General features: G+C 47.9%; 1 protein-coding gene and 1 long non-coding RNA gene across 2 annotated transcripts in view; both read left to right on the top strand.

Annotated features, from left to right (window-relative positions):
- Positions 1–26,068, top strand: part of LOC138364637 (uncharacterized) — a 170,118-nt gene that overhangs the window by 118,286 nt on the left and 25,764 nt on the right. The window contains exon 4 of the mRNA XM_069324596.1: positions 6,374–6,520. Coding sequence (XP_069180697.1) covers positions 6,374–6,520 — 147 coding nt within the window. The remainder of the gene's footprint in view (positions 1–6,373; positions 6,521–26,068) is intronic.
- Positions 11,346–25,115, top strand: LOC138364636 (uncharacterized). The gene is made up of 2 exons (XR_011228490.1): positions 11,346–13,303; positions 13,379–25,115. It is a non-coding gene; the product is annotated as an uncharacterized lncRNA (long non-coding RNA).

Genomic DNA, 26,068 nt, shown 5'->3' with positions numbered 1-26,068 from the left:
TCCAAGAGTCAATGCTCGATCCTGCAGACACAACTAGGTGAGTACACACACACACACACACACACACATCCACATAATGTGGCCCCAATATACAAAAAGGGCGACAGACAAGAGGCACTGAACTACAGGCCAGTGTCCTTGACTTGTATACCATGCAAGGTGATGGAGAAGATCGTGAGAAAAAACCTGGTAACACATCTGGAGAGAAGGGACTTCGTGACAAATCGCCAACATGGATTCAGGGAGGGTAAATCTTGCCTTACAGGCTTGATAGAATTCTACGATCAGGTGACACAGATTAAGCAAGAAAGAGAGTGCTGGGCGGACTGCATTTTCTTGGATTGTCGGAAAGCCTTTGACACAGTACCGCATAAGAGGCTAGTACATAAGCTGGAGAGACAGGCAGGTGTAGCTGGTAAAGTGCTCCAGTGGATTAGGGAGTATCTAAGCAATAGGAAGTAGTGTTACGGTGAGGGGTGAGACCTCCGATTGGCGTGAAGTCACGAGTGGAGTCCCACAGGGCTCTGTACTCGGTCCTATCTTGTTTCTGATATATGTAAATGATCTCCCGGAGGGTATCGATTCATTTCTCTCAATGTTTGCGGACGATGCTAAAATTATGAGAAGGATTAAAACAGAAGAGGACTGTTTGAGGCTTCAAGAAGACCTAGACAAGCTGAAGGAATGGTCGAACAAATGGTTGTTAGAGTTTAACCCAACCAAATGTAAGGTAATGAAGATAGGTGTAGGGAGCAGGAGGCCAGATACAAGGTATCATCTGGGAGAGGAAATTCTTCAGGAGTCAGAGAAGGAAAAAGACTTGGGGGTTGATATCACGCCAGACCTGTCTCCTGCAGCACATATCAAGCGGATAACATCAGGGCATATGCCAGGCTGGCCAACATACGAACGGCATTCAGAAACTTGTGTAAAGAATCATTCAGAACTTTGTATACCACATATGTCAGGCCAATCCTGGAGTATGCAGCTCCAGCATGGAGTCCATATCTAGTCAAGGATAAGACTAAACTGGAAAAGGTTCAAAGGTTTGCCACCAGACTAGTACCCGAGCTTAGAGGTATGAGCTACGAGGAGAGACTACGGGAATTAAACCTCACTTCGCTGGAAGACAGAAGAGTTAGGGGGGACATGATCACCACATTCAAGATTCTGAAGGGGATTGATAGGGTAGATAAAGACAGTCTATTTAACACAAGGGGAACACGCACAAGGGGACACAGGTGGAAACTGAGTGCCCAAATGAGCCACAGAGATATTAGAAGGAACTTTTTTAGTGTCAGAGTGGTTGACAAATGGAATGCATTAGGGGGTGATGTGGTGGAGGCTGACTCCATACACAGTTTCAAGTGTAGATATGACAGAGCCCGATAGGCTCAGGAATCTGTACACCTGTTGCTTGACGGTTGAGAGGCGGGACCAAAGAGCCAGAGCTCAACCCCCGCAAACACAACTAGGTGAGTACAACTAGGTGAGTACACATGTCAAGTTTTGTGAAATATATGATAAAGGCACAAAAAAATTTATACCAAAACAGAGAAGCAGAACTAGGAAACAGGATTGGTTCAACAGAAAGTGCGAGAGGGCCAGAGACCAAAAGACACAAAAATGGAATCAATACAGGAAGAGGCCAAACCCCCAAACATACCAGCGATACAAAGATGCGAGAAACAACTACACGGCAGTGAGGAGAGAGGCAGAAAGAAATTTTGAAAAAGGGATTGCAGACAAATGTAAAACAGATCCAGGTCTATTCTATAAATTCATAAACAACAAATTGCAGGTAAAGGATGATATACAGAGGTTGAAAATGGGAAATAGATTCACGGAAAATGAAAAGGAAATGTGTGAAACATTAAACGAAAAGTTCCAAAGTGTGTTTGTACAAAATGAAATCTTTAGGGAACCAGATACAATAAGAATTCCAGAGAACAACATAGAGCACATAGAGGTGTCTAGAGACAGTGGAAAAAATGCTCAAGGAGCTAAATAAGAACAAGGCAGTTGGTCCAGATGGAGTTTCACCATGAGTTCTGAGAGAATGTGCACCTGAGCTCAGCATTCCACTTCAACTGATTTTTCAGGCATCCCTGTTTACAGGAGTTGTAGCTGATGTGTGGAAAAAGGCTAACGTAGTTCCAATCTACAAAAGTGGAAGCAGGGAAGACCCCCTTAATTATAGACCTGTATCATTGACAAGTGTAATAGTCAAAATATTGGAAAAAATAATTAAAACTAAATGGGTAGAATACCTGGAGAGAAATTATATAATATCAGACAGACAGTATGGTTTTCGATCTGGAAGATCCTGTGTATCGATTTTACTCAGTTTCTATGATCGAGCAACAGAGATATTACAGGAAAGAGATGGTTGGGTTGACAGCATCTATCTGGACCTAAACAAGGCTTTCGACAGAGTTCCACATAAGAGGTTGTTCTGGAAACTGGAAAATATTGGAGGGGTGACAGGTAAGCTTCTAACATGGATGAAAAATTTTCTGACTGATAGAAAAATGAGGGCAGTGATCAGAGGCAATGTATCAGACTGGAGAAATGTCACAAGTGGAGTACCACAGGGTTCAGTTCTTGCACCAGTGATGTTTATTGTCTACATAAATGATCTACCAGTTGGTATACAGAATTATATGAACATGTTTGCTGATGATGCTAAGATAATAGGAAGGATAAGAAACTTAGATGATTGTCATGCCCTTCAAGATGACCTGGACAAAATAAGTATATGGAGCACCACTTGGCAAATGGAATTTAATGTTAATAAATGCTATATCTTGAGGTTATCTTGAGATGATTTCGGGGCTTTAGTGTCCCCGCGGCCCGGTCCTCGACCAGGCCTCCACCCCCAGGAAGCAGCCCGTGACAGCTGACTAACACCCAGGTACCTATTTTACTGCTAGGTAACAGGGGCCTAGGGTGTAAGAAACTCTGCCCATTATTTCTCGCTGGCACCTGGGATCAAATCCAGGGCCACAGGATCACAAATCCCGCGTGCTGTCCGCTCGGCCGACGGCTCCCTCGCTCGGTTGACCGGCTCGGCCGACCGGCCATGTTATGGAATGTGGAATAGGAGAACATAGACCCACACAATCTATATATTATGTGAGAAATCTTTAAAGAATTCTGATAAAGAAAGAGATCTAGGGGTGGTTCTAGATAGAAAACTATCACCTGAGGACCACATAAAGAATATTGTGCGAGGAGCCTTTGCCAAACTTTCTAACTTCAGAATTGCTTTTAAATACATGGATGGGGAAATACTAAAGAAATTGTTCATGACTTTTGTTAGGCCAAAGCTAGAATATGCAGCGGTTGTGTGGTGCCCATATCTTAAGAAGCACATCAACAAACTGGAAAAGGTGCAAAGACATGCTACTAAGTGGCTCCTAGAACTGAAGGGCAAGAGCTACGAGGAGAGGTTAGAGGCATTAAATATGACAAAACTAGAAGACAGAAGAAAAAGAGGTGATATGATCATTACATAGAAAATAGTAACAGGAATTGATAAAATCGATAGGGAAGATTTCTTGAGACCTGGAACTTTAAGAACAAGAGGTCATAGATTTAAACTAGCTAAACACAGATGCCGAAGAAATATAAGAAAATTCACTTTCGCAAACAGAGTGGTAGACGGTTGGAACAAGTTAGGGGAGAAGGTGGTGGAGGCCAAGACCGTTAGTAGTTTCAAAGAGTTATATGACAAAGAGTGCTGGGAAGACTTGACACCACGAGCGTAGCTCTCATCCTGTAACTACACTTAGGTAATTACACACACACACGGACAGATGACCTAGACAGACTGAGTGAATGGTCCAACAAATGGCTGTTGAAGTTCAACCCGAGTAAATGCAAAGTAATGAAACTAGGCAGTGGAAACAGGAGGCCAGACACAGGATACAGAATAGGAGATGAAGTACTTAATGAAACGGACAGAGAGAAAGATCTAGGAGTTGATATCACACCAAACCTGTCTACTGAAGCCCACATAAAAAGAATAACGTCTGCGGCATATGCGAGGCTGGCTAACATCAGAACAGCGTTCAGGAACCTGTGTAAGGAATTCAGAATCTTGTACACCACATATGTTAGACCAATCCTGGAGTATGCGGCCCCAGCATGGAGCCCATACCTTGTCAAGCACAAGATGAAGCTGGAAAAAGTCCAAAGGTATGCCAATAGACTAGTCCCAGAACTAAGAGGCATGAGTTACGAGGAAAGGCTGCGGGAAATGCACCTTACGACACTGGAAGACAGAAGAGTAAGGGGAGACATGATCACAACCTACAAAATCCTCAGAGGAATCAACCGGGTAAACAAGGATAAACTATTCAACACTGGTGGGGCGCGAACAAGGGGACACAGGTGGAAACTGAGTACCCACATGAGCCACAGAGACGTTAGAATGAACTTTTTCAGTGTCAGAGTAGTTAACGGATGGAATGCATTAGGCAATGATGTGGTGGAGGCTGACTCCATACACAGTTTCAAATGTAGATATGATAGAGCCCAGTAGGCTCAGGAATCTGTACACCAGTTGATTGACAGTTGAGAGGCGGGACCAAAGAGCCAAAGCTCAACCCCCGCAAGCACAATTAGGTGAGTACACACACACACACACACACATATATATGCCAGGCTGGCCAACATAAGAACAGCATTCAGAAACTTTTGTAAAGAATCATTCAGAACTTTGTATACCACATATGTCAGGCCAATCCTGGAGTATGCAGCCCCAGCATGGAGTCCATATCTAGTCAAGGATAAGACCAAACTGGAAAAGCTTCAAAGGTTTGCCACCAGACTAGTACCCGAGCTGAGAGGTATGAGCTACGAGGAGAGGCTACAGGAATTAAACCTCACTTAGCTGGAAGACAGAAGAGTTAGGGGGGGACATGATCACCACATTCAAGATTCTCAAGGGAATTGATAGGGTAGATAAAGACAGGCTATTTAACACAAGGGGCACACGCACTAGGGGACACAGGTGGAAACTGAGTGCCCAAATGAGTCGCAGAGATATTAGAAAGAACTGTTTTAGTGTCCAAGTCAAATGGAATGCATTAGCAAGTGATGTGGTGGAAGCTGACTCCATACACAGTTTCAAGTGTAGATATGATAGAACCCAATAGGCTCAGGAACTTGTACACCTGCTGATTGACAGTTGAGAGGCGGGACCAAAGAGCCAAAGCTCAACCCCCGCAAGCACAATTAGGGGAGTACACACACCCTCAGGTCAGTGTTTACTACAACTAAATAAAGACTTTGGGTCCAGAATATAGACAATGCTTCATCAGTTAGAACTAATGACTTGACTCATAACTAATATTATAACCCAAGTCTCAAGGCAGCATGTTATACTTGAGTCCTTCACATGTTGACCCATTTGTGTATGTCAGCATGTCTATTATCTCTTAACTCAGAGCCAGATGCTTCATTATAGTCCAGTTACTTTACTCAGAGCCAGATGCTTCATTATAGTCCAGTTACTTTACTCAGAGCCAGATGCTTCATTATAGTCCAGTTACTTTACTCAGAGCCAGATGCTTCATTATAGTCCAGTTACTTTACTCAGAGCCAGATGCTTCATTATAGTCCAGTTACTTTACTCAGAGCCTGATGCTTCATTATAGTCCAGTTACTTTACTCAGAGCCTGATGCTTCATTATAGTCCAGTTACTTAACTCAGAGCCTGATGCTTCATTATAGTCCAGCCTCCACCATTAATGTTTGTGTTGGTAATGACAGGTGCAGGAGACCATCAGGGAGGCCCTGGAGATGACGACCACAGAGACAGGTGCCACAGCTGACCCCGTACACCTGGGAGACTCAGACTCCACCATTAATGTTTCTGTTGGTAATGACAGGTGCAGGAGACCATCAGGGAGGCCCTGGAGATGACGACCACAGAAACAGGTGCCACAGCTGACCCCGTACACCTGGGAGACTCGGACTCCACCATTAATGTTTGTGTTGGTAATGACAGGTGCAGGAGACCATCAGGGAGGCCCTGGAGATGACGACCACAGAGACAGGTGCCACAGCTGACCCCGTACACCTGGGAGACTCAGCCTCCACCATTAATGTTTGTGTTGGTAATGACAGGTGCAGGAGACCATCAGGGAGGCCCTGGAGATGACGACCACAGAGACAGGTGCCACAGCTGACCCCGTACACCTGGGAGACTCGGACTCCACCATTAATGTTTGTGTTGGTAATGACAGGTGCAGGAGACCATCAGGGAGGCCCTGGAGATGACGACCACAGAGACAGGTGCCACAGCTGACCCCGTACACCTGGGAGACTCAGCCTCCACCATTAATGTTTGTGTTGGTAATGACAGGTGCAGGAGACCATCAGGGAGGCCCTGGAGATGACGACCACAGAGACAGGTGCCACAGCTGACCCCGTACACCTGGGAGACTCGGACTCCAGCATCATGACTAAAGTTAAGGAAATCACTGGAGAAATCCCCCAGAAGGAAATAACAGTAAGTTTTTTATTTTCTCTCATTGGTCATATCACAATATATTAAGTTCCATTTTGAAGACCGGAAGACTGTTCTTAGGTTTATTGAGGTTTCCCTAAGTCAACTACTGACTTTCCTCAACATACAATCTGCAATCCAGCCTAACTCCTGGATAAATATTTACTGGTAGGTGAACAGAGGCATCAGATGAAAGGAAACGTGAACTATTTCAGCTACAGGACCAGCACCAACCCCCTGCCAGTAGAGGGGGGCTGGAGCTACAGGTCCAGCACCAACCCCCTGCCAGTAGAGGGGGGCTGGAGCTACAGGTCCAGCACCAACCCCCTGCCAGTAGAGGGGGGCTGGAGCTACAGGTCCAGCACCAACCCCCTGCCAGTAGAGGGGGGGCTGGAGCTACAGGTCCAGCACCAACCCTCTGCCAGTAGAGGGGGGCTGGAGCTACAGGTCCAGCACCAACCCCCTGCCAGTAGAGGGGGGGCTGGAGCTACAGGTCCAACACCAACCCCCTGCCAGTAGAGGGGGGTTGGAGCTACAGGTCCAGCACCAACTCCCCTGCCAGAAGAGGGGGGGCTGGAGCTACAGGTCCAGCACGAACCCCCTGCCACTAGAGGGGGGCTGAAGCTACAGGTCCAGCACCAACCCCCTGCCAGTAGAGGGGGGCTGGAGCTACAGGACCAGCACCAACCCCCTGCCAGTAGAGGGGGGCTGGAGCTACAGGTCCAGCACCAACCCCCTGCCAGTAGAGGGGGGCTGGAGCTACAGGACCAGCACCAACCCCCTGCCAGTAGAGGGGGGCTGGAGCTACAGGTCCAGCACCAACCCCCTGCCAGTAGAGGGAGGCTGGAGCTACAGGTCCAGCACCAACCCCCTGCCAGTAGAGGGGGGCTGGAGCTACAGGTCCAGCACCAACCCCCTGCCAGTAGAGGGGGGCTGGAGCTACAGGTCCAGCACCAACCCCCTGCCAGTAGAGGGGGGGCTGGAGCTACAGGTCCAGCACCAACCCTCTGCCAGTAGAGGGGGGCTGGAGCTACAGGTCCAGCACCAACCCCCTGCCAGTAGAGGGGGGGCTGGAGCTACAGGTCCAACACCAACCCCCTGCCAGTAGAGGGGGGTTGGAGCTACAGGTCCAGCACCAACTCCCCTGCCAGAAGAGGGGGGCTGGAGCTACAGGTCCAGCACGAACCCCCTGCCACTAGAGGGGGGCTGAAGCTACAGGTCCAGCACCAACCCCCTGCCAGTAGAGGGGGGCTGGAGCTACAGGACCAGCACCAACCCCCTGCCAGTAGAGGGGGGCTGGAGCTACAGGTCCAGCACCAACCCCCTGCCAGTAGAGGGGGGCTGGAGCTACAGGACCAGCACCAACCCCCTGCCAGTAGAGGGGGGCTGGAGCTACAGGTCCAGCACCAACCCCCTGCCAGTAGAGGGGGGCTGGAGCTACAGGTCCAGCACCAACCCCCTGCCAGTAGAGGGGGGCTGGAGCTACAGATCCAGCACCAACCCCCTGCCAGTAGAGGGGGGCTGGAGCTACAGGTCCAGCACCAACCCCCTGCCAGTAGAGGGAGGCTGGAGCTACAGGTCCAGCACCAACCCCCTGCCAGTAGAGGGGGGGCTGGAGCTACAGGACCAGCACCAACCCCCTGCCAGTAGAGGGGGGGCTGGAGCTACAGGACCAGCACCAACCCCCTGCCAGTAGAGGGGAGCTGGAGCTACAGGTCCAGCACCAACCCCCTGCCAATAGAGGGGGGCTGAAGCTACAGGTCCAGCACCAACCCCCTGCCAGTAGAGGGGGCTGGAGCTACAGGTCCAGCACCAACCCCCTGCCAATAGAGGGGGGCTGAAGCTACAGGTCCAGCACCAACCCCCTGCCAGTAGAGGGAGGCTGGAGCTACAGGTCCAGCACCAACCCCCTGCCAGTAGAGGGGGGCTGGAGCTACAGGACCAGCACCAACCCCCTGCCAGTAGAGGGGGGCTGGAGCTACAGGTCCAGCACCAACCCCCTGCCAGTAGAGGGAGGCTGGAGCTACAGGTCCAGCACCAACCCCCTGCCAGTAGAGGGGGGCTGGAGCTACAGATCCAGCACCAACCCCCTGCCAGTAGAGGGGGGCTGGAGCTACAGGTCCAGCACCAACCCCCTGCCAGTAGAGGGGGGCTGGAGCTACAGGACCAGCACCAACCCCCTGCCAGTAGAGGGAGGCTGGAGCTACAGGTCCAGCACCAACCCCCTGCCAGTAGAGGGGGGCTGGAGCTACAGGTCCAGCACCAACCCCCTGCCAGTAGAGGGAGGCTGGAGCTACAAGTCCAGCACCAACCCCCCTGCCAGTAGAGGGGGGGCTGGAGCTACAGGACCAGCACCAACCCCCTGCCAGTAGAGGGGGGGCTGGAGCTACAGGACCAGCACCAACCCCCTGCCAGTAGAGGGGGGCTGGAGCTACAGGTCCAGCACCAACCCCCTGCCAGTAGAGGGGGGCTGGAGCTACAGGACCAGCACCAACCCCCTGCCAGTAGAGGGGGGCTGGAGCTACAGGACCAGCACCAACCCCCTGCCAGTAGAGGGGGGCTGGAGCTACAGGACCAGCACCAACCCCCTGCCAGTAGAGGGGGGCTGGAGCTACAGGTCCAGCACCAACCCCCTGCCAGTAGAGGGGGGCTGGATCTACAGGTCCAGCACCAACCCCCTGCCAGTAGAGGGGGGCTGGAGCTACAGGTCCAGCACCAACCCCCTGCCAGTAGAGGGGGGCTGGAGCTACAGGACCAGCACCAACCCCCTGCCAGTAGAGGGGGGCTGGAGCTACAGGACCAGCACCAACCCCCTGCCAATAGAGGGGGGCTGAAGCTACAGGTCCAGCACCAACCCCCTGCCAGTAGAGGGGGGCTGGAGCTACAGGTCCAGCACCAACCCCCTGCCAGTAGAGGGGGGCTGGAGCTACAGGTGCAGCACCAACCCCCTGCCAGTAGAGGGGGGGGGGGCTGGAGCTACAGGTGCAGCACCAACCCCCTGCCAGTAGAGGGGGGCTGGAGCTACAGGTGCAGCACCAACCCCCTGCCAGTAGAGGGGGGGGGGGGCTGGAGCTACAGGTGCAGCACCAACCCCCTGCCAATAGAGGGGGGCTGAAGCTACAGGTCCAGCACCAACCCCCTGCCAGTTGAGGGGGGCTGGAGCTACAGGTCCAGCACCAACCCCCTGCCAGTAGAGGGGGGCTGGAGCTACAGGTGCAGCACCAACCCCCCTGCCAGTAGAGGGGGGCTGGAGCTACAGGTCTAGCACCAACCCTCCTGCCAGTAGAGGGGGGGGGGGCTGGAGCTACAAGTGCAGCACCAACCTCCTGCCAGTAGAGGGGGGCTGGAGCTACAGGTGCAGCACCAACCCCCTGCCAGTAGAGGGGGGCTGGAGCTACAGGTCCAGCACCAACCCCGTGCCAGTAGAGGGGGGGCTGGAGCTACAGGTCCAGCACCAACCCCCCTGCCAGTAGATGGGGGGGGGCTGCAGCTACAAGTGCAGTACCAACCCCCTGCCAGTAGAGGGGGGCTGGAGCTACAGGTCCAGCACCAACCCCCCTGCCAGTAAATGGGGGGGGCTGGAGCTACAAGTGCAGCACCAACCCCCTGCCAGTAGAGGGAGGCTGGAGCTACAGGTCCAGCACCAACCCCCTGCCAGTAGAGGGGGGCTGGAGCTACAGGTCCAGCACCAACCCCCTGCCAGTAGAGGGGGGCTGGAGCTACAGGTCCAGCACCAACCCCCTGCCAGTAGAGGGAGGCTGGAGATACAGGTCCAGCACCAACCCCCTGCCAGTAGAGGGGGGGCTGGAGCTACAGGACCAGCACCAACCCCCTGCCAGTAGAGGGGGGCTGGAGCTACAGGTCCAGCACCAACCCCCTGCCAGTAGAGGGGGGCTGGAGCTACAGGTCCAGCACCAACCCCCTGCCAGTAGAGGGGGGCTGGAGCTACAGGTCCAGCACCAACCCCCTGCCAGTAGAGGGGGCTGGAGCTACAGGTCCAGCACCAACCCCCTGCCAGTAGAGGGGGCTGGAGCTACAGGTCCAGCACCAACCCCCCTGTCAGAGGGTTGGTTGTAGTAGGTGTGTTGTGGTTGTTATTAATGTGCTAGTTGTGGTAGGAGTGTTGTGGTGGTTGTTTAATATGCTGGTTGTGGTAAGTGTGTTGTGGTTGTTAAAGTGCTGGTTTTGGTAGGTGTGTTGTGGTAAGTGTTGTGGTGGTTGTTAATGTGCTGGTTGTGGTAGGTGTGTTGTGGTGGTTGTTAATGTGCAGGTTCCTGTTTGATACCTGGTTGATGGGGTTCTGGGAGTTCTTCTACTCCCCAAGCCAGGCCCAAGGTCAGGCTCGACTTGTGAGAGTTTGGTCCACCAGGCTGTTGCTTGGAGCGGCCCGCAGGCCCACTTACCCACCACAGCTCGGCTGATCCGGAACTTCTCCTAAAAAACAGTCCAGTTTTCTCTTGAAGATGTCCACGGTTGTTCTGGCAATATTTCCTAGTCGCTGGGAGGATGTTGAACAACCGCGGACCTCTGATGTTTATACAGTGTTCTCTGATTGTGCCTATGGCATCTCTGCTCTTCACTGGTTCAATCTTGCATTTTCTTCCATATCGTTCACTCTAGTACGTTGTAATTTTACTGTGTAGATTTGGGACCTGGCCCTCCAGTATTTTCCATGTGTATATTATTTGGTATCTCTCTCTTCTCCTTTCTAGAATACATTTGGAGAGCTTTGAGACGATCCCAATAATTTAAGTGTTTTATCTCGTCTATGCGTGCCATATATGTTCTCTGTATTCTCTCTATTTCAGCAATCTCTCCTGCTCTGAAGGGGGAAGTGAGTACTGAGCAGTACTCGAGATGGGACAACACAAGTGACTTGAAGAGTACAACCGTTGTGATGGGATCCCTGGATTTGAAAGTTCTTGTAATCCATCCGATCATTTTTCTGGCTGACACGATATTTGCTTGGTTATGCTCCCTAAACGTTAGATCGTCGGACATCATTATTCCCAAATCCTTGACATGCTGTTTTTCTACTATGAGAAGATTCGATTGTGTTTTGTATCCTGTATTATGTTTCAGATCCTCATTTTTGCCGTACCTGAGTACCTGAAATTTATCACTGTTAAACATCATGTTATTTTCTGCTGCCAATCGAAAACTTTGTTGACATCTGCTTGTAGTTTTTCAATGTCTTCAGCAGAGTTAATTTTCATGCTGATTTTTGTGTCATCTGCAAAGGATGACACAAAGCTGTGACGTGTATTTTTGTCTATATCAGATATGAGAATAAGGAACAGTAGTGTGCAAGGACTGTACCTTGAGGTACAGAGCTTTTAACATCGCTTAGACACGATTTTATCTGATTGACTGTTACTCTTTGTATTCTGTTCGACAGGAAATTGAGTATCCAGAGTCCGACTTTTCCAGTTATTCCCATTGACCTAATTTTGTGAGCTATCACCCCATGGTCAACTTTGTCAAATGCCTTTGCAAAGTCTGTGTATGCAACATCTGCATTTTGCCTTTCTTCTAGGGCTTCTGTGATTTTGTCATAGTGGTTGAGTAACTGTGACAGACAAGATCTTCCCGCTCTAAATCCATGTTGTCCTGGATTGTGCAATTCATTGTTTTCCATAAAACTAGAAATTTGATTACTAATCACTCTTTCAAACACTTTTATTATGTGTGATGTTAGTGCAACTGGCCTATAATTTTTTGCCAAGGCTTTACTTCCCCCCCTCGTGCAACGGAGCTATATCTGCAGATTTAAGTGCTGCTGGTATCTCCCCTGTATCCAGGCTCTTTCTCCATATTACGCTGAGTGCTCGCGCTACTGGTACTTTACATTTCTTTATGAATATTGAATTCCATGAGTCAGGCCCAGGAGCTAAGTGCATAGGCATATTGTCAATTTCTCTTTCAAAGTCTTCTGAGTTTGTGGTAATACCCGTTATATTATCTGCAGCTAGAATGTCATTCATAAAGAAGCTGTCTGGGTCATCAACTTTCATGTTGTTTATTGGTGTGCTAAACATAGCCTCATACTGGCTTCTTGGAATTTCACTAATCTCTTTGTTGTCCTCTGTGAACGTACCTTCATTTGTAATTAACAGTCCAATACTGGTCGACGTTTTGTGTAGGTGTGTTGTGATGGTTTTTAATGTGCTGGTTGTAGGTGTGTTGTGGTGGTTATTAATGTGCTGGTTGTGGTAGGTGTGTTGTGGTGGTTGTTAATGTGCTGGTTGTAGTGGGTGTGTTGTGGTGGTTGTTAATGTGCTGGTTGTAGTAGGTGTGTTGTGGTGGTTGTTAATGTGCTGGTTGTAGTATGTGTGTTGTGGTGGTTGTTAATGTGCTGGTTGTGGTAGGTGTGTTGTGGTGGTTGTTAATGTGCTGGTTGTAGTAGGTGTGTTGTGGTGGTTGTTAATGTGCTGGTTGTGGTAGATGTGTTGTGGTGGTTGTTAATGTGCTGGTTGTAGTAGGTGTGTTGTGGTGGTTATTAATGTGCTGGTTGTGGTAGGTGTGTTGTGGTGGTTGTTAATGTGCTGGTTGTAGTGGGTGTGTTGTGGTGGTTGTTAATGTGCTGGTTGTGGTAGGTGTGTTGTGGTGGTTGTTAATGTGCTGGTTGTGGTAGGTGTGTTGTGGTGGTTGTTAATGTGCTGGTTGTAGTAGGTGTGTTGTGGTGGTTGTTAATGTGCTGGTTGTGGTAGGTGTGTTGTGGAGGTTGTTAATGTGCTGGTTGTAGTAGTTGTGTTGTGGTGGTTCTTAATGTGCTGATTGTGGTAGGTGTGTTGTGGTGGTTGTTAATGTGCTGGTTGTGGTAGGAGTGTTGTGGTGGTTGTAATGTGCTGGTTGTGGTAGGTTTGTTGTGGTTGTTAATGTGCTGGTTGTAGTTGGTTTGTTGTGGTGGTTGTTAATGTGCTGGTTGTGGTAGGTGTGTTGTGGTGGTTGTTAATGTGCTGGTTGTAGTAGGTGTGTTGTGATGGTTGTTAATGTGCTGGTTGTGGTAGGTTTGTTGTGGTTGTTAATGTGCTGGTTGTAGTTGGTTTGTTGTGGTTGTTGTTAATGTGTTGGTTGTAGTAGGTGTGTTGTGGTGGTTGTTAATGTGCTGGTTGCGGTAGGTGTGTTGTGATGGTTGTTAATGTGCTGGTTGTGGTAGGTGTGTTGTGGTGGTTGTTAATGTGCTGGTTGTGGTAGGTGTGTTGTGGTGGTTGTTAATGTGCTAGTTGTGGTAGGTGTGTTGTGGTGGTTGTTAATGTGCTGGTTGTGGTAGGTGTGTTGTGGTGGTTGTTAATGTGCTGGTTGTGGTAGGTGTGTTGTGGTGGTTGTTAATAAGCTGGTTGTGGTAGGTGTGTTGTGGTGGTTGTTAATGTGCTGGTTGTGGTAGGTGTGTTGTGATGGTTGTTAATGTGCTGGTTGTTAATGTGCTGGTTGTTAATGTGCTGGTTGTGGTGGTTGTTAATGTGCTGGTTGTGGTAGGTGTGTTGTGATGGTTGTTAATGTGCTGGTTGTGGTAGGTTTGTTGTGATGGTTGTTAATGTGCTGGTTGTGGTAGGTGTGTTGTGGTGGTTGTTAATGTGCTGGTTGTGGTGGTTGTTAATGTGCTGGTTGTAGTAGGTGTGTTGTGATGGTTGTTAATATGCTGGTTGTTGTAGGTGTGTTGTGATGGTTGTTAATGTGCTGGTTGTAGTAGGTGTGTTGTGGTGGTTGTTAATGTGCTGGTTGTAGTAGGTGTGTTGTGGTGGTTGTTAATGTGCTGGTTGTGGTAGGTGTGTTGTGGTGGTTGTTAATGTGCTGGTTGTGGTAGGTGTGTTGTGGTGGTTGTTAATGTGCTGGTTGTGGTAGGTGTGTTGAGGTGGATGTTAATGTGCTGGTTGTGGTAGGAGTGTTGTGGTGGTTGTAATGTGCTGGTTGTGGTAGGTTTGTTGGGGTTGTTAATGTGCTGGTTGTAGTAGGTGTGTTGTGGTGGTTGTTAATGTGCTGGTTGTAGTAGGTGTGTTGTGGTGGTTGTTAATGTGCTGGTTGTGGTAGGTTTGTTGTGGTTGTTAATGTGCTGGTTGTAGTAGGTTTGTTGTGGTTGTTGTTAATGTGCTGGTTGTAGTAGGTGTGTTGTGATGGTTGATAATGTGCTGGTTGTGGTAGGTGTGTTGAGGTGGTTGTTAATGTGCTGGTTGTGGTAGGTTTGTTGTGGTTGTTGTTAATGTGCTGGTTGTGTAGGTGTGTTGTGGTGGTTGTTAATGTGCTGGTTGTAGTAGCTGTGTTGTGGTGGTTGTTAATGTGCTGGTTGTGGTAGGTGTGTTGTGGTGGTTGTTAATGTGCTGGTTGTGGTAGGTGTGTTGTGGTGGTTGTTAATGTGCTGGTTGTGGTAGGTGTGTTGAGGTGGTTGTTAATGTGCTGGTTGTAGTAGGTTTGTTGTGGTTGTTGTTAATGTGCTGGTTGTAGTAGGTGTTGTGGTTGTTAATGTGCTGGTTGTGGTAGGTGTGTTGTGGTGGTTGTTAATGTGCTGGTTGTGGTAGGTGTGTTGTGGTGGTTGTTAATGTGCAGGTTGTGGTGGTTGTTAATGTGCTAGTTGTGGTAGGAGTGTTGAGGTGGTTGTTAATGTGCTGGTTGTGGTAGGAGTGTTGTGGTGGTTGTAATGTGCTGGTTGTGGAAGGTTTGTTGTGGTTGTTAATGTGCTGGTTGTAGTAGGTGTGTTGTGGTGGTTGTTAATGTGCTGTTTGTAGTAGGTGTGTTGTGGTGGTTGTGGTAGGTTTGTTGTGGTTGTTAATGTGCTGGTTGTGGTAGGTGTGTTGTGGTGGTTGTTAATGTACTGGTTGTAGTAGGTTTGTTGTGGTTGTTGTTAATGTGCTGGTTGTAGTAGGTGTGTTGTGGTGGTTGTTAATGTGCTGGTTGTGGTAGGTGTGTTGAGGTGGTTGTTAATGTGCTGGTTGTGGTAGGTGTGTTGTGGTGGTTGTTAATGTGCTGGTTGTGGTAGGTGTGTTGTGGTGGTTGTTAATGTGCAGGTTGTGGTGGTTGTTAATGTGCTAGTTGTGGTAGGAGTGTTGTGGTGGTTGTTAATGTGCTGGTTGTGGTAGGAGTGTTGTGGTGGTTGTTTATGTGCTGGTTGTGGTATGTGTGTTGTGGTCGTTGTTAATGTGCTGGTTGTATTAGGTGTGTTGTGGTGGTTGTTAATGTGCTGGTTGTGGTAGGTGTGTTGTGGTGGTTGTTAATGTGCTGGTTGTGGTGGTTGTTAATGTGCTGGTTGTGGTAGGAGTGTTGTGGTGGTTGTTAATGTGCTGGTTGTGGTAGGTGTGTTGTGATGGTTGTTAGTGTGCTGGTTGTAGTAGGTGTGTTGTGATGGTTGTTAATGTGCTGGTTGTGGTAGGAGTGTTGTGGTGGTTGTTAATGTGCTGATTGTGGTAGGAGTGTTGTGGTGGTTGTTAATGTGCTGGTTGTGGTAGGTGTGTTGTGGTGGTTGTTAATGTGCTGGTTGTGGTAGGTGTGTTGTGATGGTTGTTAGTGTGCTGGTTGTAGTAGGTGCGTTGTGATGGTTGTTAATGTGCTGGTTGTGGTAGGAGTGTTGTGGTGGTTGTTAATGTGCTGGTTGTGGTAGGTGTGTTGTGATGGTTGTTAGTGTGCTGGTTGTAGTAGGTGTGTTGTGATGGTTGTTAATGTGCTGGTTGTGGTAGGAGTGTTGTGGTGGTTGTTAATGTGCTGATTGTGGTAGGTGTGTTGTGGTGGTTGTTAATGTGCTGGTTGTAGTAGGTGTGTTGTGGTAGTTGTTAATGTGCTGGTTGTGGTAGTTGTGTTGTGGTGGTTGTTAATGTGCTGGTTGTAGTAGTTGTGTTGTGGTGGTTGTTAATGTGCTGGTTGTGGTAGGTGTGTTGTGGTGGTTGTTAATGTGCTGGTTGTGGTAGTTGTGTTGAGGTGGTTGTTAATGTGCTGGTTGTGGTAGGAGTGTTGTGGTGGTTGTAATGTGCTGGTTGTGGTAGGTTTGTTGTGGTTGTTAATGTGCTGGTTGTAGTAGGTGTGTTGTGGTGGTTGTTAATGTGCTGGTTGTAGTAGGTGTGTTGTGGTGGTTGTAAATGTGCTGGTTGTGGTAGGTTTGTTGTGGTTGTTAATGTGCTGGTTGTAGTAGGTTTGTTGTGGTTGTTGTTAATGTGCTGGTTGTAGTAGGTGTGTTGTGGTGGTTGTTAATGTGCTGGTTGTGGTAGGTGTGTTGAGGTGGTTGTTAATGTGCTGGTTGTGGTAGGTTTGTTATGGTTGTTGTTAATGTGCTGGTTGTAGTAGGTGTGTTGTGGTGGTTGTTAATGTGCTGGTTGTGGTAGGTGTGTTGTGGTGGTTGTTAATGTGCTGGTTGTGGTAGGTGTGTTGTGGTGGTTGTTAATGTGCTGGTTGTGGTAGGTGTGTTGTGATGGTTGTTAATGTGCTGGTTGTGGTTGTTAATGTGCTGGTTGTGGTGGTTGTTAATGTGCTAGTTGTCGTAGGAGTGTTGTGGTGGTTGTTAATGTGCTGGTTGTGGTGGTTGTTAATGTGCTGGTTGTGGTAGGTGTGTTGTGATGGTTGTTAATGTGCTGGTTGTGGTAGGTGTGTTGTGATGGTTGTTAATGTGCTGGTTGTGGTAGGTGTGTTGTGGTGTTTGTTAATGTGCTGGTTGTGGTAGGTGTGTTGTGATGGTTGTTAATATGCTGGTTGTTGTAGGTGTGTTGTGATGGTTGTTAATGTGCTGGTTGTAGTAGGTGTGTTGTGGTGGTTGTTAATGTGCTGGTTGTAGTAGGTGTGTTGTGGTGGTTGTTAATGTGCTGGTTGTGGTAGGTGTGTTGTGGTGGTTGTTAATGTGCTGGTTGTGGTAGGTGTGTTGTGGTGGTTGTTAATGTGCTGGTTGTAGTAGGTGTTTTGTGGTTCCTAATGTGCTAGTTGTGGTAGGAGTGTTGTGGTGGTTGTTAATGTGCTGGTTGTGGTAGGTATGTTGAGGTGGTTGTTAATGTGCTGGTTGTGGTAGGAGTGTTGTGGTGGTTGTAATGTGCTGGTTGTGGTAGGTTTGTTGTGGTTGTTAATGTGCTGGTTGTAGTAGGTGTGTTGTGGTGGTTGTTAATGTGCTGGTTGTAGTAGGTGTGTTGTGGTGGTTGTTAATGTGCTGGTTGTGGTAGGTTTGTTGTGGTTGTTAATGTGCTGGTTGTAGTAGGTTTGTTGTGGTTGTTGTTAATGTGCTGGTTGTGGTAGGTGTGTTGTGGTGGTTGTTAATGTGCTGGTTGTAGTAGGTTTGTTGTGGTTGTTGTTAATGTGCTGGTTGTGGTAGGTGTGTTGTGGTGGTTGTTAATGTGCTGGTTGTAGTAGGTGTGTTGTGGTGGTTGTTAATGTGCTGGTTGTGGTAGGTGTGTTGAGGTGGTTGTTAATGTGCTGGTTGTGGTAGGTGTGTTGTGGTGGTTGGTAATGTGCTAGTTGTGGTAGGAGTGTTGTGGTGGTTGTTAATGTGCTGGTTGTGGTAGGAGTGTTGTGGTGGTTGTTTATGTGCTGGTTGTGGTAGGTGTGTTGTGGTGGTTGTTAGTGTGCTGGTTGTAGTAGGTGTGTTGTGATGGTTGTTAATGTGCTGGTTGTGGTAGGAGTGTTGTGGTGGTTGTTAATGTGCTGATTGTGGTAGGAGTGTTGTGGTGGTTGTTAATGTGCTGGTTGTAGTAGGTGTGTTGTGGTGGTTGTTAATGTGCTGGTTGTGGTAGGTGTGTTGTGGTGGTTGTTAATGTGCTGGTTGTAGTAGGTTTGTTGTGGTTGTTGTTAATGTGCTGGTTGTAGTAGGTGTGTTGTGGTTGTTAATGTGCTGGTTGTGGTAGGTGTGTTGAGGTGGTTGTTAATGTGCTGGTTGTAGTAGGTGTGTTGTGGTGGTTGTTAATGTGCTGGTTGTGGTAGGTGTGTTGTGGTGGTTGTTAATGTGCTGGTTGTAGTAGGTTTGTTGTGGTTGTTGTTAATGTGCTGGTTGTAGTAGGTGTGTTGTGGTGGTTGTTAATGTGCTGGTTGTGGTAGGTGTGTTGTGGTGGTTGTTAATGTGCTGGTTGTGGTAGGTTTGTTGTGGTTGTTAATGTGCTGGTTGTGGTAGGTGTGTTGAGGTGGTTGTTAATGTGCTGGTTGTAGTAGGTGTGTTGTGGTGCTTGTTTTATGTGCTGGTTGTGGTAGGTGTGTTGAGGTGGTTGTTAATGTGCTGGTTGTGGTAGGTGTGTTGTGGTGGTTGGTAATGTGCTGGTTGTGGTAGGAGTGTTGTGGTGGTTGTTTATGTGCTGGTTGTGGTAGGTGTGTTGTGGTGGTTGTTAATGTGCTGGTTGTGGTAGGTGTGTTGTGATGGTTGTTAGTGTGCTGGTTGTAGTAGGTGTGTTGTGATGGTTGTTAATGTGCTGGTTGTGGTAGGAGTGTTGTGGTGGTTGTTAATGTGATGATTGTGGTAGGAGTGTTGTGGTGGTTGTTAATGTGCTGGTTGTGGTAGGTGTGTTGTGGTGGTTGTTAATGTGCTGGTTGTGGTAGGTGTGTTGTGATGGTTGTTAGTGTGCTGGTTGTAGTAGGTGTGTTGTGATGGTTGTTAATGTGCTGGTTGTGGTAGGAGTGTTGTGGTGGTTGTTAATGTGCTGGTTGTGGTAGGTGTGTTATGGTTGTTAGTGTGCTGGTTGTAGTAGGTGTGTTGTGATGGTTGTTAATGTGCTGGTTGTGGTAGGAGTGTTGTGGTGGTTGTTAATGTGCTGGTTGTGGTAGGTGTGTTATGGTTGTTAGTGTGCTGGTTGTAGTAGGTGTGTTGTGATGGTTGTTAATGTGCTGGTTGTGGTAGGAGTGTTGTCGTGGTTGTTAATGTGCTGATTGTTGTAGGAGTGTTGTGGTGGTTGTTAATGTGCTGGTTGTGGTAGATGTGTTGTGGTGGTTGTTAATGTGCTGGTTGTAGTAGGTGTTGTGATGGTTGTTAATGTGCTGGTTGTGGTAGGTGTGTTGTGGTGGTTGTTAATGTGCTGGTTGTAGTAGGAGTGTTGTGGTGGTTGTTAATGTGCTGGTTGTGGTAGGTGTGTTGTGGTGGTTGTAAATGTGCTGGTTGTGGTAGGTTTGTTGTGGTTGTTAATGTGCTGGTTGTAGTAGGTTTGTTGTGGTTGTTGTTAATGTGCTGGTTGTAGTAGGTGTGTTGTGGTGGTTGTTAATGTGCTGGTTGTGGTAGGTGTGTTGAGGTGGTTGTTAATGTGCTGGTTGTGGTAGGTTTGTTATGGTTGTTGTTAATGTGCTGGTTGTAGTAGGTGTGTTGTGGTGGTTGTTAATGTGCTGGTTGTGGTAGGTGTGTTGTGGTGGTTGTTAATGTGCTGGTTGTGGTAGGTGTGTTGTGGTGGTTGTTAATGTGCTGGTTGTGGTAGGTGTGTTGTGATGGTTGTTAATGTGCTGGTTGTGGTTGTTAATGTGCTGGTTGTGGTGGTTGTTAATGTGCTAGTTGTCGTAGGAGTGTTGTGGTGGTTGTTAATGTGCTGGTTGTGGTGGTTGTTAATGTGCTGGTTGTGGTAGGTGTGTTGTGATGGTTGTTAATGTGCTGGTTGTGGTAGGTGTGTTGTGATGGTTGTTAATGTGCTGGTTGTGGTAGGTGTGTTGTGGTGGTTGTTAATGTGCTGGTTGTAGTAGGTTTGTTGTGGTTGTTGTTAATGTGCTGGTTGTGGTAGGAGTGTTGTGGTGGTTGTTAATGTGATGATTGTGGTAGGAGTGTTGTGGTGGTTGTTAATGTGCTGGTTGTGGTAGGTGTGTTGTGGTGGTTGTTAATGTGCTGGTTGTGGTAGGTGTGTTGTGATGGTTGTTAGTGTGCTGGTTGTAGTAGGTGTGTTGTGATGGTTGTTAATGTGCTGGTTGTGGTAGGAGTGTTGTGGTGGTTGTTAATGTGCTGGTTGTGGTAGGTGTGTTATGGTTGTTAGTGTGCTGGTTGTAGTAGGTGTGTTGTGATGGTTGTTAATGTGCTGGTTGTGGTAGGAGTGTTGTGGTGGTTGTTAATGTGCTGGTTGTGGTAGGTGTGTTATGGTTGTTAGTGTGCTGGTTGTAGTAGGTGTGTTGTGATGGTTGTTAATGTGCTGGTTGTGGTAGGAGTGTTGTCGTGGTTGTTAATGTGCTGATTGTTGTAGGAGTGTTGTGGTGGTTGTTAATGTGCTGGTTGTGGTAGATGTGTTGTGGTGGTTGTTAATGTGCTGGTTGTAGTAGGTGTTGTGATGGTTGTTAATGTGCTGGTTGTGGTAGGTGTGTTGTGGTGGTTGTTAATGTGCTGGTTGTAGTAGGAGTGTTGTGGTGGTTGTTAATGTGCTGGTTGTGGTAGGTGTGTTGTGGTGGTTGTTAATGTGCTGGTTGTGGTAGGAGTGTTGTGGTGGTTGTTAATGTGCTGGTTGTGGTAGGTGTGTTGTGGTGGTTGTTAGTGTGCTGGTTGTGGTAGGTGTGTTGTGGTGGTTGTTAATGTGCTGGTTGTGGTAGGAGTGTTGTGGTGGTTGTTAATGTGCTGGTTGTAGTAGGTGTGTTGTGGTGGTTGTTAATGTGCTGGTTGTGGTAGGTGTGTTGTGGTGGTTGTTAATGTGCTGGTTGTTGTAGGTTTGTTGTGGTTGTTGTTAATGTGCTGGTTGTAGTAGGTGTGTTGTGGTGGTTGTTAATGTGCTGGTTGTAGTAGGAGTGTTGTGGTGGTTGTTAATGTGCTGGTTGTGGTAGGTGTGTTGAGGTGGTTGTTAATGTGCTGGTTGTGGTAGGTGTGTTGTGGTGGTTGTTAATGTGCTGGTTGTAGTAGGTTTGTTGTGGTTGTTGTTAGTGTGCTGGTTGTAGTAGGTGTGTTGTGGTGGTTGTTAATGTGCTGGTTGTGGTAGGTGTGTTGTGGTGGTTGTTAATGTGCTGGTTGTAGTAGGTTTGTTGTGGTTGTTGTTAGTGTGCTGGTTGTAGTAGGTGTGTTGTGGTGGTTGTTAATGTGCTGGTTGTGGTAGGTGTGTTGTGGTGGTTGTTAATGTGCTGGTTGTGGTAGGTTTGTTGTGGTTGTTAATGTGCTGGTTGTGGTAGGTGTGTTGAGGTGGTTGTTAATGTGCTGGTTGTAGTAGGTGTGTTGTGGTGGTTGTTAATGTGCTGGTTGTGGTAGGTGTGTTGAGGTGGTTGTTAATATGCTGGTTGTAGTAGGTGTGTTGTGGTGGTTGTTAATGTGCTGGTTGTGGTAGGAGTGTTGTGGTGGTTGTTAATGTGCTGGTTGTGGTAGGTGTGTTGTGGTGGTTGTTAATGTGCTGGTTGTGGTAGGTGTGTTGTGATGGTTGTTAGTGTGCTGGTTGTAGTAGGTGTGTTGTGATGGTTGTTAATGTGCTGGTTGTGGTAGGAGTGTTGTGGTGGTTGTTAATGTGCTGGTTGTGGTAGGTGTGTTATGGTTGTTAGTGTGCTGGTTGTAGTAGGTGTGTTGAGGTGGTTGTTAATGTGCTGGTTGTGGTAGGAGTGTTGTGGTGGTTGTTAATGTGCTGGTTGTGGTAGGTGTGTTATGGTTGTTAGTGTGCTGGTTGTAGTAGGTGTGTTGTGATGGTTGTTAATGTGCTGGTTGTGGTAGGAGTGTTGTCGTGGTTGTTAATGTGCTGATTGTTGTAGGAGTGTTGTGGTGGTTGTTAATGTGCTGGTTGTGGTAGATGTGTTGTGGTGGTTGTTAATGTGCTGGTTGTAGTAGGTGTTGTGATGGTTGTGGTAGGTGTGTTGTGGTAGGTGTGTTGTGGTGGTTGTGGTAGGTGTGTTGTGGTGGTTGTTAATGTGCTGGTTGTGGTAGGAGTGTTGTGGTGGTTGTTAATGTGCTGGTTGTGGTAGGTGTGTTGTGGTGGTTGTTAATGTGCTGGTTGTGGTAGGAGTGTTGTGGTGGTTGTTAATGTGCTGGTTGTGGTAGGAGTATTCTGGTGGTTGTTAATGTGCTGGTTGTGGTAGGTGTGTTGTGGTGGTTGTTAGTGTGCTGGTTGTGGTAGGAGTATTCTGGCGGTTGTTAATGTGCTGGTTGTGGTAGGTGTGTTGAGGTGGTTGTTAATGTGCTGGTTGTGGTAGGAGTGTTGTGGTGGTTGATTAATGGCTGGTTGTGGTAGTTGTGTTGTGGTGGTTGTTAATGTGCTGGTTGTGGTAGGTGTGTTGTGGTGGTTGTTAATGTGCTAGTTGTGGTAGGTGTGTTGTGGTGGTTGTTAATGTGCTGGTTGTGGTAGGTGTGTTGTGGTGGTTGTGTGTGTGTGTGTGTGTACTCACCTAATTGTGCTCACCTAATTGTGCTTGCGGGGGTTGAGCTTTGGCTCTTTGGTCCCGCCTCTCAACCGTCAATCAACTGGTGTACAGATTCCTGAGCCTACTGGGCTCTCTCATATCTACATTTGAAACTGTGTATGGAGTCAGCCTCCACCACATCACTTCCTAGTGCATTACATTTACTAACTACTCTGACACTGAAAAAGTTCTTTCTAACGTCTCTGTGGCTCATTTGGGTACTCAGCTTCCACCTGTGTCCCCTTGTTCGCGTCCCACCAGTGTTGAATAGTTCATCCTTGTTTACCCGGTCGATTCCCCTGAAGATTTTGTAGGTTGTGATCATGTCCCCCCTTACTCTTCTGTCTTCCAGTGTCGTAAGGTGCATTTCCCGCAGCCTTTCCTCATAACTCATGCCTCTTAGTTCTGGGACTAGTCTAGTAGCATACCTTTGGACTTTTTCCAGCTTCATCTTGTGCTTGACAAGGTACGGGCTCCATGCTGGGGCCGCATACTCCAGGAGTGGTCTTACATATGTGGTGTACAAGATTCTGAATGATTCCTTACACAGGTTCCTGAAGGCTGTTCTGATGTTAGCCAGCCTCGCATATGCCGCAGACGTTATTCTCTTTATGTGGGCTTCAGGAGACAGGTTTGGTGTGATATCAACTCCTAGATCTTTCTCTGTCTGTTTCATTAAGTACTTCATCTCCTATTCTGTATCCTGTGCCTGGCCTCCTGTTTCCACTGCCTAGTTTCATTACTTTGCATTTACTCGGGTTGAACTTCAACAGCCATTTGTTGGACCATTCACTCAGTCTATCCAGGTCATCTCGTAGCCTCCTACTATCATTCTTTGTTTCAATCCTCCTCATAATTTTTGCATCATCGGCAAACATTGAGAGGAACGAATCTATACCCTCTGGGAGATCATTTACATATACCAGAAACAGTATAGGTCCAAGGACTGACCCCTGCGGGACTCCACTTGTGACGTCTCGCCAATCTGAGACCTCACCCCTCACACAGACTCGTTGTCTCCTGTTGCTTAGGTACTCCTCTATCCACCGGAGTACCTTCCCTTTCACTCCAGCCTGCATCTCCAACTTTCGCACTAGCCTCTTGTGTGGCACTGTATCAAAGGCTTTCTGACAATCCAAAAATATGCAGTCTGCCCACCCTTCTCTTTCTTGCCTTATTTTTGTTGCCTGGTCGTAGAATTCAAGTAACCCTGTGAGGCAGGACCTGCCATCCCTGAACCCATGTTGATGCTGTGTTACAAAGTTCCTTCGCTCCAGGTGCTCCACTAGTTTTTTTAGCACAATCTTCTCCATCAGCTTGCATGGTATGCAGGTTAGGGACACTGGCCTGTAGTTCAGTGCCTCCTGTCTATCCCCTTTCTTGTATATCGGGACTACGTTAGCTGCTTTCCAAATATCTGGCAGTTCCCCTGTTGCCAGTGATTTGTTATACACTATGGAGAGTGGTAGGCACAGTTCTCTTGCTCCTTCCTTTAGAACCCAAGGGGAGGTTCCATCTGGGCCTATAGCCTTCGTCACATCCAACTCTAGTAAACACTTCCTTACTTCCCCACTGGTAATCTCAAACTCTTCCAGTGGTTCCTGGTTAGCTATTCCCTCACTTACCTCTGGAATTTCTCCTTGCTCTAAGGTGAAGACCTCCTGGAATTTCTTATTCAATTCCTCACACACTTCCTTGTCATTTGTAGTGAATCCTTCCGCCCCTATCCTTAATTTCATAACCTGTTCCTTTACTGTTGTTTTTCTCCTGATGTGGCTATGCTGTAACACCCAGGAACCCCCCCCTCCCCTTAGAGTTCACACCCAGGGAAGCCTTCTCCAAGAGGTCAGCCCAGATGACCTCCGGTTTATCTTGTATATTGATTAAAAATTCCTGGGTTAGTCTTAGTCAGCATAGTTTCAAGTATGTAATATTTCATGCAAGGAAATTAGACTCCAGATTCTTATGTGTAAACATCCCTGGATCTCCCCCTTTTGGCCAGGTCAGAGGTCAGCCACACACGTAATTAATAACTCCTCTCTTGAAGAGTGTATGGTGAATGTCAAACAAGCTTTTTGAAATATTTCTTGAGTGTTTGTACACTTTTGGTGGGTAGCAACAGCAGATCTCCCCCTCCCCCCTGTGGGGGGTTGTATATAGAGGGCCTGTAGGAACATAGGAGAGCAGAGTGCAGTACACCGGGATCGAGAGCGGGGCTGTGAAGAACATCTCAGCCAGGGAGAGACAGATAGCTTAAGGTAATGTGTGTGATCTCTGAGTTTTTGTTCCATGTCCAAATTTCTTAACTTTTTGCCAGTGTTAGGATAGGATTTATAATTGGTGATTGACATAATTTTGGTCTCAATAAACTTACGTGAAATTTCCCGTCTGTGTCAATTGTTGAATCCTCTTAGCCTTTTGGATATAGTGGCTGACAACCGTTTTCATAATTAATGACAGTCATAGAAAGTACTCTCCTAGTCAAGCAATGTTTCTTGCCTCGTTGCTTGATATAGTTCAATGGTCAAAGGCAGATGGTGGCAGCGTATTTAATCCTTGTGTTAGCATTTCCTTATTGGCAGTGTACCTTGGGTTCCGGTGTAACCATCATATGTCAGCTCATAACAGTGTTATCAAGTGCAACCGATGAGGAAGTGTTACTCAGGATAAGTAGTGTTCCATTATAGTGGTGTTCCATTATAGTGGTACATTTTAGGGTGGTGTTACAATAGAGTGGTGTTACAATGGTGCTAGCGGTGGTCCAATAAATTGTGGGTGTGTTCACACTTTATTGGAGTCCTGCGCGCCGGTGGCTGCTCAGTTGGCCACGTCGTTGTTTGTTAGTTTAGGCGGGCTCGCGATTTCGTTGCTCGGGGCCACACGTATTTTAAGTGTTATGATTAGTGCGACATACGGGAAACTAGAGAAAGTTTGGGGTATGCGCTCCGCTCTGAAATCTATGGACAGAAATTAGTTCTCGTTTCCCTTCATAGCTTCCAGGGGTGTACAACCCAGTTATAGGTTGTACAGCAATCTGTTCGGCAGGTTGTCTGGGAAATTATCAGTGGAGGACGCTTACTGATACATTTCTGAGGTACATGGAGTTGCCTCGAGTTCTAGATCTTAACGATAAGGCCGCAGACGGTGCTTCGTCACCTAGAGTGTAGCTGAGTTATCATCATAGAGGGGGTCATGTTGGGAGCGAGACTGACCTCAAACATTCTGGTCGTGAATTGTGTCTTAGGAAGGACGGCTGCTAGTGTTGGATGTTTTTCCCCAAGGGCGGGTCAGACGTAGTTACCAGGCGTAGCTTACCGAGGAACAATCGTAGAGTTA

This window comes from Procambarus clarkii, chromosome 14 (assembly GCF_040958095.1).
Source record: "Procambarus clarkii isolate CNS0578487 chromosome 14, FALCON_Pclarkii_2.0, whole genome shotgun sequence".
Taxonomy (NCBI): Eukaryota; Metazoa; Arthropoda; class Malacostraca; order Decapoda; family Cambaridae; genus Procambarus; species Procambarus clarkii.
This window is presented reverse-complemented; position numbering and strand designations above follow the sequence as displayed.